Below are 12,873 nucleotides of genomic sequence, written 5' to 3'. Positions count from 1 at the left end.
GTGCGAGAAGCAAGCTACGCCTGAACGATCGTGCCTCGCATCGGCTACGCTATCGGATGCGCAATGTCGAAGCGCACTCGAGATTCCGAACTGCCAACCATCACAGGCTCGCACAGCTCGCTCGCTGTCTCCGCCTTTTGACTTTTCGTGTCGTTCCTGAACCCTGACAACGCTTCTGTCACGCTCGAAACCCTTTTGGGCGCGTGTCGCAAGGCTGCTCGCCTCGAATTTCAACCATGATCCGACTGTTAGGTCCGCATGAGCACGTGACGCAACACGCCGAGTCCGCGTAAGTGAGTCGCTGTCAGTGTGTCTCTTTTGCCCTGCAGCAGCGTGTGGAGAGTCAGTCGGATAGAGGCCGAAGAGCATTTGTGACTTTTGTGAGTCGATTCTTCGGCAGGATATCCGACCGCTTCTCTCCTCTCTTCTCTGCCTCACTTCACCTATACCTTCTATCAACGGCGCAGCATCGCGATGCCAGGCAAAGTCGCTACCATGCCTGCTGCCAGTGGCACTCGCGGCGCGTCGGTCACAAGCGTCGCTGCAAAGCAGGCCGCCCGGACCAGGGGCACTGCTCCTGCTGCTACGCGCAGTACAGCCAGCGTCACGACTTCGTCCACGTCCAGAGCTACGACGGCCGAGGCAGCCACGACTGCTCCGACAGCGGTCGGCAGATCTCGACTTGCTTCGGACAGGCCAACAGCAAGGGCGCCGGCAAAGACGTCCTCGACATCGTCCAGTCGCTCCGCCTCTTCTGCTGCCCCATCAACTTCTGCTACGCGATCAGCCTCCGCTAGTACTTCGACCACTTCGACGCGTGCCTCAGCTACGCCACGAAAGGCATCCTCTTCAACCACCACACCAGCGATCGTTGCTTCCACCGCCCTCTCTTCAGCCGCGAGAGTCGCCAGCAGGGCTGCAGCCGCAGGACCTTCCACAACACGGACAGCGTCGTCAGCATCAAAGCAGGTGTACACCACCGTTGAAGAGACATGGACAGAGGCACAAATCCTTCGAGCTCTCGCAGATTCCAAGTCTGTTCCCCTGACGCTACCACACTATGTCATCCTTCTGCTCGACACCTCCGCACAGACACTCCAGCTCGATGCAGAGCTTGACCACGGCATCAGCTTCACCTCTATCCCACCAAAGCTTGCTCCCGCCCGACGCGTATACTTTGCCAAGCAACTCGTCAACGTAGGTCTCTCCACTTTGACTCAATTGACGACATCCGGTTGGTCTGCCTCGGCAGTAGAAGCATCGCCTCAGATCCCTCATGTCGCTGCTGCCGTCCATACTTTTCGCATCGCCGCACGTTTCCTTCTCCTGCCGAGAGATGAGCCTTCCTCCCACACAGCAGCCAAGCAGAAAGAACTCGAGGTCGAGACAGTCATACTACGGTCATGCACAAAGCTCAAAACCGTTGGACTCTTGGACGCTGCACAAGCCGACATCGGATACCTCGGACGAATCGTTGCTTCTGCCACCATCGATGACACGCTCCCCGACTCTGACGCAGCACCGACGACCATGTTACTGCCATCCTTCCAGAATTCGTCCCCGGCGCGCATCGCCTTTCTTGTGGACCTTCAGTGCGCCAGTGCGACTCACACCCTTGAATCGGCCAGTCTCCCAACCCTAGACTCGATCTTGACCGACCTCAACCACGAACATGGCCCTCTCGCCTGGCAGCTGTATGCTCGTCGCAATGGCGGCGAAGTACGCGTCCTGGATCGCGCCGCTTTCGCCATCGAACGCGCCATCTCAAAGACTTTGCAACGTCTCGATGCTCCCAATAGGCAGGAGTATCTTCCTCTGCGCACGCTCGCCCTGCAGTTGCTCGTTCAAGTGAGCGACATCGATCTCAGTGCCTTCTGGGAGCGCGTCGCTCGAGCTGGCGGATCCGTCCTCAAAACCGCGCAAAAGGACGGAGAGGATCTTGCGGCCGCCTATCATGCGGTGCAAGACACGTTCGAGACCGTCATCGCCACCGCCGACAACGTAGCCGAATACTCGTCGACCGAATCCAAACTGCACAGCGACGGCTTCCAGCGCTTCTGCGAATATTGGCTCAGCTTTGCTAGGAAAGCAGGCAGCTCAGTCGGCGTCGAACGCGCTACTGCGGCTATGTCTCGCTCAGGAGCCGCAATCCCGACAGAATCTACCAACACGCCGGTCAAAGACAACCAAGCGGGGCCAGCCGGCATAGGACTCGGCACGGCGCCAGCGGCTCAGGTACAACTCAGCGATAAGGAAATCGCCACGGTTTGTGGCATTTTGACGGGAACCGTGCTGGCGCTCGACAAGGTGCTGGTCGGGAGCTCAGAGGCAGATACACAAGCGAGAGTCGACGGTGCCGCAAGGATCCTCGAAGAGCAGGTGCCGGCTTGGCCTGCGACCAGCCCAATGTCGTCGCAGCTCAAGCTGTTCCGCGTCATGGACCAGCTGCATCGTCGCAGTTGCAGCAAGCTCAGCAACCAGGGCTGCGACAGCAAGGGCCAGCCCAAACCAGATTCGACGGGCTCTGCTGATGTTGACAGGCTCTCTCGCGCCTGCTTACAGCTTCTCGAGAGCCTGTTCCAACACTGCGAGAACGCTACGTCTGCGACCGAATCCACAACCGTTTCGACCCCTCCTCGAACAGTCACTCTTCCAAGCAGGGAAGCCTGCCTCGCAGATATCATCTATGGCCACAGAGTGTTGGCCAACAAACTTTTCAACGCAAATTCGCGTAGCGCTCGCGATGAGGCGCTCAACGAGATGAAAACGTGTCGCAGCCTCCTGCGCAGCGATCTCGCTCAGTCGCTCCCGAAGGAGCTCGTCTCCGAACAGCTGCGACTGCTATCGACCAGCTTTTACAACCCAGCAGGTATCCTCTACAATGCAGCCAACTACGTCGAGGCAGCTGTCTTCCTCCAAATGGCTGTCGATTGTGACGACGAGTCCGTGCAGCTCCTCCGCTCGGCCGATGGGCAACCGTCCGCTGTAGAAGATTCAGAGCTCCAGCTGGCACTCGCCAAGAGACACGATGCGCTCAACAAGAAGCTCGAGTATACCGCAGTCGCCTACCGTTTTGCAGGGAACAAGTTGGAATCACTGCAAGTCTATCGCAAACTCCTTCTTGCGCATGCCTCTGCGGTCGGCGACACGCTCTCGCGTCACGTTGCCGCTGACAGCATTGACCAAGCCTTCAAAGCAGCAGAGATCAAAGGTCTAGCCAGCGCGACCAAGGCCATCATCGATCTTTCCGTGCATGAGCTTGGCTTCAAGATGGATCCTGATGATCAGCAACACAGCCTCGTGCCTTGGCTTATCGAAAGCAGTAAAATCGATTCGGCCGTCAAAGGCGCCATCTTCGAACATGCCGTCGCCCTCCTCGACGCCCGAAGGCACGTCTCTGTCGCCGTCCAATCAATCGACAACATTCATCAAGCCCTCCTCCAGACTTATGACGCATCGGACTTTCCGTTGCGTCGAGCGAGAACCTTGGCGCGAATGCTCGAAGCGGACGTCTTGTCTCATGCCCTTCTACTCACAGAGGACGACGCTACCAAGATAGAGCAAGACGCGCTTGCTTGCCTCGAGAGCGCCACGCTTGCCAAGGATCAGGGATTGGCCTGTTTCCAGGCACAGTATCGCTGCTCAGTGCTGCTCTCGGCCGCATTGCACGGTCGCCTACGCCAGCCGTTCGACGACCCGCAACCCGTAGCTGCAAAAGTAGAGTCCGCCTGCAAGACTCTGTCGTCGGCAATCTCTGCCCGGCTTACAAACACGCAGTCTACATCTCCGCTTGCGACGCGGGCCTCCCCCAAAGGCGCGCCAGCGACGCCAGTGATGACTCCACGAACGAGGACGGCGCCCCGCAAGGCAATTGCACCTCCAGGCAGGACTGCCACCACACGAAAGGCCCTGGCACAGCGCTCTGCTCCCTCACAGTCTATGGCAACCAACGTCGACGTGACCACCCCACCTTCCAAAACGGACAAGCCGATCTTTGATAAGGCCGCGTCTGCTCTGTCCCGTCGCACCACAACACCACAGACGGCTGCTGGCGAACGCGTCTTCGACCGCCCTAACCAATTTTGTCAGTTGCTCCTCACGTTCCACGAGGCCTTCTCTGCACTCGCCCTCACTCGCTGCAGCGTGCAGATCCTCAAAGCTGTGCGTCAAGCAACACGTCGTGGAGGCGATATCACGTCCGGCCTGGAAGATATCTTCTGTCGAGCGTCCACAGACCTATGTCTGGCGTATCTGGCCCTTGGGAAGATCACTCGCGCCGAAACCACTCTTCGTCCGGCTATAAGTGTGCTGTCGAGGACCGCATCGACGAGCTCCCCTCCCGGAAAGCTCTTTTTGATCTCACAGGATGTGAGGTTCCGATGCTTCATGGCGCAGGCAGAGGTTCTCGCGCAGGAGCGAGATCTGGCTGGAGCTCAAGCTCGCTTTGCCGAAGGACTGAAGCTTGCCAAAACTCCGAGCAAAGGCGACAAGCCTGCAACCAGCTCGATGGACCGTTTGCGCCAACGCGAACGGCAGGCGATTGCCTTCTCGGTCTGCGCACGCGTACAAATGGCCCGAGGAGATCTGGCGGCGAGCATCGAGGCCACCACGCTTGCTCTGCGTCAGCTGATCCGGCTATCCAGCAATCTGTCTCACATTGTGAGCAAGACACAGGCGTCGGACCAGGACCAGGCGCACATCGTGCATTCGGATCAGCTTGCGCCATCGAGCGATATTGTGGAGCAGGACGAGCAACACAGGAAGCGAGAGCAGCGTCAGCCACAAGAGCAGCCTCTGCCCAAGTTCTCCAGTGCCACCTTCTCGAGCCTCTTCTGGAGGTGCTGCGGTCTCTTGCTCGAAAACTACGTGCGTCTCGGTCGATTGCACAGCGTGCGTGGCTCCGCGATCGACGCAGAGGCAATCGTCGGAGAAGGCATCGATTTCGCGGCCTCTCTCCGCTTCGCTTTGCCCCTTGCTCGTGTGCTGATTCAGAGAGGCGAGCTCCGGCTGCAGCTCAACCGCGCCGAACAGGGCCAAGAGGATCTGTCACGTTGCCTCGAGGTGCTTCGGAACACGTGGATCCCGGAAGTGGTTTCACTCTCGTACGTCCAAGGTGATTGCCTCTTGCGTATCGAGCAGTTGGGCGAAGCTCTTCGGTCCTATTCCGATGGCGAGGCAACGCTGCGCTCGCTCAGCTCAGCCTTTGCTGAAGCCGAACAGGTTCTGCCTTCGCCCAGGGCCCCGGTGCACCATCGCAGAAAGTCGAGCTTGTCTTTCCCGGCTGGACACATGCGTGCTCGGCTGAGCGGCAGCGGCACAGGTATCGATTGGGTTCTGCCTGAACTGCAGTCGAGGTTCTTGCAGAAGCAGGCCTGGATCTTGCACCTCATGGGCCAGTTGGAGAGGAGCGAGGACGCCGTCGAGAAAGCCGCGTCGATCAGGGATGGCCTTAACACTGTCGATGCGCGTGTGGACCAGTTCGTCCTCGAGGGCAGGATCGCGCTGCGCAGAGCGCTCGATCATCTCAAGAACGATCACTTTTTCAGCATGCTACCCGAAGCTGCCATTTCGATCCCGATGGTGCCGTCGGTCAGCGTGCGTACGCTAGCTGCTGCCACGGGTTCAAACCAGGCCATCTCTGAGGATACCGTCAAGACGGCGCTCGAGATGCTGACGCCTGCGGACTCAGCATTCCGCGAGGCGCTCTCCCTAGGCTTGTTGTCCTCACACTCGCTCGTGCTGCGTGAAGCCTTCGCCAATCTCGCTCAGGTTTACACGACACAGGCGGCGCTCGGCAAGAATGTCAAATTGGCAGCCAACACCGCGGCTGCTCTCTTGGATTCGGCCTCCAGTGTCGGCACTCGCCGCAATCTCCTGGTGGCAATCTCTTCGAAGATGCGCACATCAACCGCTGGCATGGACGACCAGGAGTGGCCCAACATCGTCGATGTCGTCCTGCAGGGCGACCAATGTGCTCACAGTCCCGAGGAAGTGGGATCGGATGACGAGGAAGCGCTCCCGACCAGGCTGGCCAAGCTCTCGTTGAACAAGCCCTCCCGAATCTCACGGTCCATCCCTGCCGCGTCGAGCAATCCATTGTCGGCATTCTGGCAGTCGGTCCGACTGCGCCATCAACAGGCGCAACACGAGCCTGCATCCACCAAGTTTCCGCTACCTCGCAACTGGACCGTCATTTCCATTTCGGTGCGGAGCACGGAGGTCGAGAATCTCGTCCTCACCCGCCAGGAAGGCGGTGGTGGCCTGGATGGATGCACGGCCAAAGAAGCGGTTCTTTACAGCTTGCCGATGAATCGTCGAAGCCAGCGCGACGGAGTGGAAGAGGAGGAGGAGGAACAGCTTACCCTCAAAGCGGCTCAGCAGAAGCTCGTCGAGATCGTCCGCCTGAGCAACGATGGCATCCACGGCGTCAAGGACGTTCAGAGCATGGACGCCCGGAGGCAGTGGTGGACCGAGCGGCACCGCCTCGACGATGAGCTGCGCGACTTGCTGCAGTCGATCCAAGATACATGGCTCGGCGGCTTCAAGGGCATCTTCTCCGAACCCACATCAGATGCAAGGGCCACCTCGGCGCTGCGTGCAAGGTTCGAAAAGATCGTCCGACGAGCCTGCTTCCCGACAGCCAACAAGCGCCCCACCAAGCTGAAGCTCGACGATGCGGTATTTGAATGCTTTGCAGGCCTTCCAGCCGACTGCACCGACGAGGATCTGGAGGATTTGGTGCACTATGTCATGGATGCATTGCAGTTCAGCGGCTTTCAGGTGGCCGTCGACGAGATCGACTTGGACGAGACGGCGATGGATCTGCGTGGAGCATTGGAGGAGTTCAACGGCAAGAAGGCGCAGTCTTCTCCCAGCAAGACGAGCATGGCCTACGTGGCGGCGGACGACGAAGAGGAGATGCAGGACCACCACATCTTTTTGGTGCTGGACAAGGACACGGCGGTCTTCCCGTGGGAGTCGATGCCCATCCTGCGAAATCGTGCGGTAAGCCGGATCCCATCCATGGCCTTCTTGCAGGACCGGATCGAGATGGCCGAGATCTTCAGCCAAAAGCCTGGTCGCGAACAAGACGATGACGTGGACATGGACATGGACGAGCTTGAGCTGAGCCCTCTGCAAAAGGGCAAGCAGATGGCTCGATCGCGCTCGCGCTCGCCGACAAAAGCTTCACGAGCGACCAAAGCAACGACACTTGGTGGAAAGGCTGCAGCGAAAAGATCACAAGGCGAGGATCAAGCAACAGGAGCTGCTCGCAATTCGGCTTGGCAGGTGACGTTGCGCAACGGCAAGCTGTTTAGCCTGTCGAAGCGCAACACGTTCTATCTCCTCAATCCGGGCGGCGATCTGGTACAGAGCCAGGAGCGCTTCGAGCCGTGGCTTCAGGGACGCAGCAACGGCAGCCACGGATGGAAGGGCATCGTAGGTCGCCAGCCCATCGTCGATGAGCTTCCCGCGGCACTGTCCTCGTCCGACCTCGTGCTCTACTTCGGTCACGGAGGAGCGGAGCAGTTCATCCGACAGTCGAAAGTACGCGAGCTGCAACGATGCGCCGTGGCCATGCTGTGGGGCTGCTCGTCGGCGATGCTGCATGACAACGGCGAGTTCGATGGCACGGGAACACCGCTGAACTACATGTGCGCCGGCGCTCCTGCGATGGTGGGCAATCTATGGGATATGACGGATCGCGAGCTCGACTCGGTGTGCGAAGGCGTCTTCGGTCGACTCGGACTGATGGAGGCGCGAGAACGTGCCGAGGTGAAACCAGCGGCACGCAACATCAAGCTAGACGGTCGTGGCGAGTTGGTAGCAAGTCGTGCGCCGACGGAGATGTCGCTGGCACGCGCCGTGGCCGAGAGTCGTGAGGATTGCAGGCTTCCTTATCTCACAGGAGCTGCCACTGTTGTCTACGGAGTGCCTGTTTACTGGCATGATTCCGATCTGTAACGTCCATCATCGTTGAACACCGGAAAGTAAGTCGACAATCCTGAAAGGAAATCTGTGCTCGTTTGAGTGTGATTCTGCACTGAGGCATCAGTACCATCCAAGGGTGGTGTTGTTCGCAGCTCTCATATCTGTCGCGAGACAGAAGGCGCCTAGGGCCGGAGACGCGCGAGAAGACGGCGTCGACGCGTATAGTACAAAATTTGGAAGAAATTGGTTAACAAAATGGGGCAAAGAAAAGATAGCGAAGAAACAAACGATTTTGTTCATTTAGCCTGTCTCGAAGCTTGAGTTTTCGGAAAAGGGTAAGAGGAGGCACTGCAGCTGTATGCAGGGTTGCAGCCAAGGTCACAAATTAGGCTCAGCTTTTGCGACGTGAGACCCACAGCCTGCCTGTAACAAACAAGCAAGCTAACGTTGATGAGCCCTTTGACACTCGATTCTCGGTGGCGAAATTTTGGCTGAGTCGGTCGACCAACACTTGGAGCTTCAACGCTTTCTTCTTCCGATCTTCCAGCGACCTTCTCACAACCCTACTCTTCCGCCCTCCCCCCTTCCGCCTTCCTCGTCCCTTTCCTGCGCTGGCGAAGTTTTATCTGTCCTGATCTCGTCTCGAGTGTCTCACCTGCTCCCCCCGAGGTTGCCTACCACGAGCAGTCGGCGCATACATCGTTCTCTCTCGGTGGTTTGTTGTTGGCGCCTACTAGTCCCTCAGCAGCAGCAGCTTCCTTGGTGCATTCTTGTTCGAACACTCGTCGGTCGATCGCTCCTCGCTCCAATTCTGCGTCTCCTACTCGAGTTCAAACCACACTTTCTTGATTGCATTTCCAGCTTCGCTTCGCAACTCGTCACGCCGTCGGCCCACTTCAACCTCATTTTACTCAGCTCCTTGCTGAGCGCTCATCAACCACGATCATCATGCCTCCTCGCCGCTCGGCTCGCCAGTCGGTCTCCGCTCCAAAGCGAGACGAGGTGATCGTCATCTCATCCGACGACGAAAAGATGGCGCTGGCAGCGCCAGAGACCCCTGTCGCCACCTCGTCCACTCGTCGTCGGGCCGCGAGCTCGCTGGCCGCATCCGCCATCAGCACTCCTGCCACTGCACGATCTTCCCGCACCAACTCGACGTATGCGTCTGGCAGTCACACTCCCGAGACTTCGGTGGAAGGTGACGACGACAGCAAGTACGATACGAAGCACCACCCTGACGCGAACGAGCTCAAGCACGGTCTTGTTGCTCCTGCTTCTCGCGCTAAGCGTGCCAGCAGATCCTCATCTATCAAGGCGCAAGTCAAGACCGAGTCGTCGCCCGCCATGTCCGGCCCCGCGAGTGAAGCTCGGAAGCGCAAAGCGGCTGCACCGGCTGTAGCCACGCCTTCCAAGACACCCAAGGTCGAAGCCGATGACAAGTTAGTTGCTCGACGACCATCAGTTCGCGGTAGGTCCTCATCCAAGCCTGAGCCGAAGAGCTGGTCTCAGGAGGACGAAGATGCCCTCGACGCCTTGCTCGACAAGGAGCTGGGACCCTCGACCTCGTCTGCGGCGGCGGTCAAGGCAGAAGCTGGTAGCAGCAAGTCGCGAAGCAAGGGAAAGGCAAAGGGGAAAGGTCAAGTCAAGGCCGAGCCCCGAACGTCTGCCAAGGTCGAAGACGAGAGCGACGATGTCTTCGATGATCCAGACCTCACCCCCCGCTCGCGTCGTCTGCCCCGCCGCAGTGCCGCCTCCGCTACCAAAGCATCCAAATCGTACCTTGACGACTCCGAAGACGACAAGCTTTCTCTTCTCGACGAAGAGGCTGACAAATACGAAGACGATGACTTTTCCTTCGACGACCAGAGCAGCGATGACGAGCCGCTCTCGCGCAAGAACAAGAAGTGGCCGGCTTACACGGCCAGCAGCGCCGGCGCGGCCGCGGGCGATGCCGGGCCCAGTACCTTTGCGACGCTCGATGACATCAAGTTCGACTCGGACACGGACGCTACCGATGACGACGATTTCCAGCCCCGTGGTGCCAACAGCAACAACTTCTACGCAGAAGACGTCCAGTACGAGACCGCCAAGCAGCGTAAAGCTCGTCTGCGCAGCGAGAATCACCAGGCGCGTCTCAAGAAGAAGGATGCTCGCACCCAGTACGACAAGAACCTGATCGCCCTCGTCAAGCACCATCCCCAGCTCAAGAATGTCTGGGAGAACCTGCAAAAGACGGTGGCCATCATCAAGCCCGAAGAGGCCGAGCAACCGTCGGGACTCAACATCAAGCTTTTGCCGTTCCAACGCGAGGGTCTGTTCTGGATGACGCGCCAGGAGCAGGGCACATGGAAGGGAGGCATGCTTGCCGACGAGATGGGCATGGGAAAGACCATTCAGATGATCAGCCTCATGCTCTCGGATCGCAAGAAGCCATGTCTTGTCGTCGCGCCCACCGTCGCCATCATGCAGTGGCGCAACGAGATCGAGCAGTACACGGAACCGAAGCTCAAGGTGCTCATGTGGCACGGTGCCAACCGCACGCAGAATCTCAAAGAGCTCAAAGCGGCCGACGTCGTGCTCACGAGTTACGCCGTGCTCGAGAGCAGTTTCCGGAAGCAAGAGACAGGCTTCCGCCGCAAGAACGAAATTCTTAAGGAAAAATCGGCGCTGCACGCCGTTCACTGGCGCCGCATCATCCTCGACGAAGCGCACAACATCAAGGAGCGCTCCACTAACACCGCCAAGGGAGCATTCGCGCTGCAAGGCGACTTCCGCTGGTGTCTTAGCGGCACGCCGCTGCAGAACCGTGTCGGTGAGCTGTACTCGATGATCCGCTTCCTCGGTGGTGATCCGTTCGCTTACTACTTCTGCAAAAAGTGCCCGTGCAAGTCGCTGCACTGGTCGTTCAGCGACCGACGCAACTGCGACTCGTGTGGCCACACGCCCATGCACCACACGTGCTACTGGAACAACGAGATCCTCAAGCCCATCCAACGCAGCGGTGCCCAGCACGGCGAGGGCCGCGATGCGTTCCGACGTCTACGTATCCTGCTCGAACGCATGATGCTTCGACGCACCAAGCTGGAGCGAGCCGACGACATGGGCCTGCCGCCTCGTACCATCGAGGTGCGTCGCGACCTCTTCAACGAGGAAGAGGAGGATCTGTACACGTCGCTGTACACAGACACTACGCGCAAGTTCAGCACCTATCTCGACCAGGGCACGGTGCTCAACAACTACTCGAACATCTTCACCCTGCTGACCCGCATGAGGCAGCTCGCCAACCATCCAGACCTGGTGCTGCGATCCAAGACAGGGCTCGCGTCGAAGCTGCTCGGCGCGGATCAGAGCGAGATCCACGTCTGCCGTATCTGTACCGACGAGGCCGAGGACGCCATCATGTCGCGCTGCAAGCACATCTTCTGTCGCGAGTGCGTGCGGCAGTACCTCGACGCGGACATCGCGCCAGGCATGGTCCCCGATTGCCCTTATTGCCACGCCACGCTGTCGATTGATCTTGAGGGTGAGGCGCTCGAGCCCCCGCAGAGCACGATCCGCATGAACGACTCGGGCCGTCAGGGCATTCTGTCGCGTCTCGACATGGACAAGTGGCGATCGAGCACCAAGATCGAGGCGCTTGTGGAGGAGCTGACGCAGCTGCGGAGCGAGGACAAGACGATCAAGTCGCTCGTCTTTTCGCAATTTGTCAACTTCCTGGACCTGATCGCCTTCCGGTTGCAGCGCGCCGGGTTCCAGATCTGCCGACTGGAGGGCAACATGTCGCCCGAGGCGCGAAACCGCACGATCAAGCACTTTATGGAGAATCCGGGCGTGACGGTGTTCCTGGTGTCGCTCAAGGCGGGCGGTGTTGCGCTCAACCTGACCGAGGCGTCGCGTGTCTACCTGATGGACCCGTGGTGGAACCCATCGGTCGAAGTGCAGGCGATGGATCGCATCCACCGTCTTGGTCAGCACCGTCCGATCATCGTCAAGCGCATGGTGATCGAAAACAGCATCGAGTCGCGTATCATTGAGCTGCAGAACAAGAAGAGCGCCATGATCGAGGCCGCCATCGGCAAAGACGACGGTGCTATGGGTCGATTGAGCGTTTCCGATCTGCGATTCTTGTTCACGCTCTGATCTCGCTGATTTCGTCTCATTTTATTATTGATTCGCATTGTGTTCCCATTCCCCGCTGTCAAGTTGCATTTACGTCCTCATCTCAGCATCCTCCTCATCATCACCATAATCATCATCATGACCATCGTCATGATCAGCGTCATCACCATCAACGCCAAAGTTTCGCTCGCAATGTCATCGTCGCTTTACTTGCTCGCAGCGTGGTCGCGCAGTGTGGTTCATGAAAAATGCTGCCGAGGAGCAGCCCGCTGGGTGTGACGAGAGTGGTGTTGCGGAGATCTCGGCCTTCTCCGAATGGAAAATGTGTGAAGGCGCGTGCAGTTGGAATTGCCAAGCGGCTGATTGGATGGATGCTCGGCTGGGCCAAGACTGACGCTACCCACGCACCGACTGTCATCCCCACCATTTTGAACCGAACCTGGGCATGATGTACTCTGGTCTGGTTGGAGGCAACTTTACCGCTTCGTCGGTAACAGAATCACTGTATGGGCAGACATCCACAAGCGAGCCACGGGGAGGGCTTAATTGGTGCTGTTGGCTCTTCGGACTTGGCCGAGCAACCGAATTTTCGGATTGTGCAGCAGTAAGCGACCCATCGTGCTGTGCTGCCGTGAACTGCTAGACAGGGTCGCGCGCCTGCTTCTGAATTTGTGGCAAGTTCAGGAGAAGATAGCAATCTCAACACGCACAGGCGCACAGTGCGCTGCAGTGCGGTGCGGGGGTGGCAAAAAAATTGGGAACCTCAGCTCTGCTTCCCAATTAGTCGCTGTCCAACCTATCGCTGTCCGACCCGCACTCGAC

The 12,873-nt window shown here is 58.7% G+C and overlaps 1 protein-coding gene across 1 annotated transcript; it reads left to right on the top strand.

Annotated features, from left to right (window-relative positions):
- Positions 1-8,880: 8,880 nt before the first annotated feature.
- Positions 8,881-12,072, top strand: PHSY_006692 (DNA repair protein rad16; the record flags this gene model as incomplete). The annotated part of the gene is made up of 1 exon (XM_012337292.1): positions 8,881-12,072. The coding sequence occupies one exon, from the start codon at positions 8,881-8,883 to the stop codon at positions 12,070-12,072; it is 3,192 nt and encodes a 1,063-aa protein (XP_012192682.1).
- Between the last annotated feature and the right edge of the window lie 801 nt (positions 12,073-12,873).

This window comes from Pseudozyma hubeiensis, assembly GCF_000403515.1.
Source record: "Pseudozyma hubeiensis SY62 DNA, scaffold: PHS59, whole genome shotgun sequence".
In the NCBI taxonomy this organism is placed as follows: Eukaryota; Fungi; Basidiomycota; class Ustilaginomycetes; order Ustilaginales; family Ustilaginaceae; genus Pseudozyma; species Pseudozyma hubeiensis.
The sequence above is the reverse complement of the archived record's forward strand: the minus strand, read 5'-3'. Positions and strand labels throughout refer to the sequence as shown.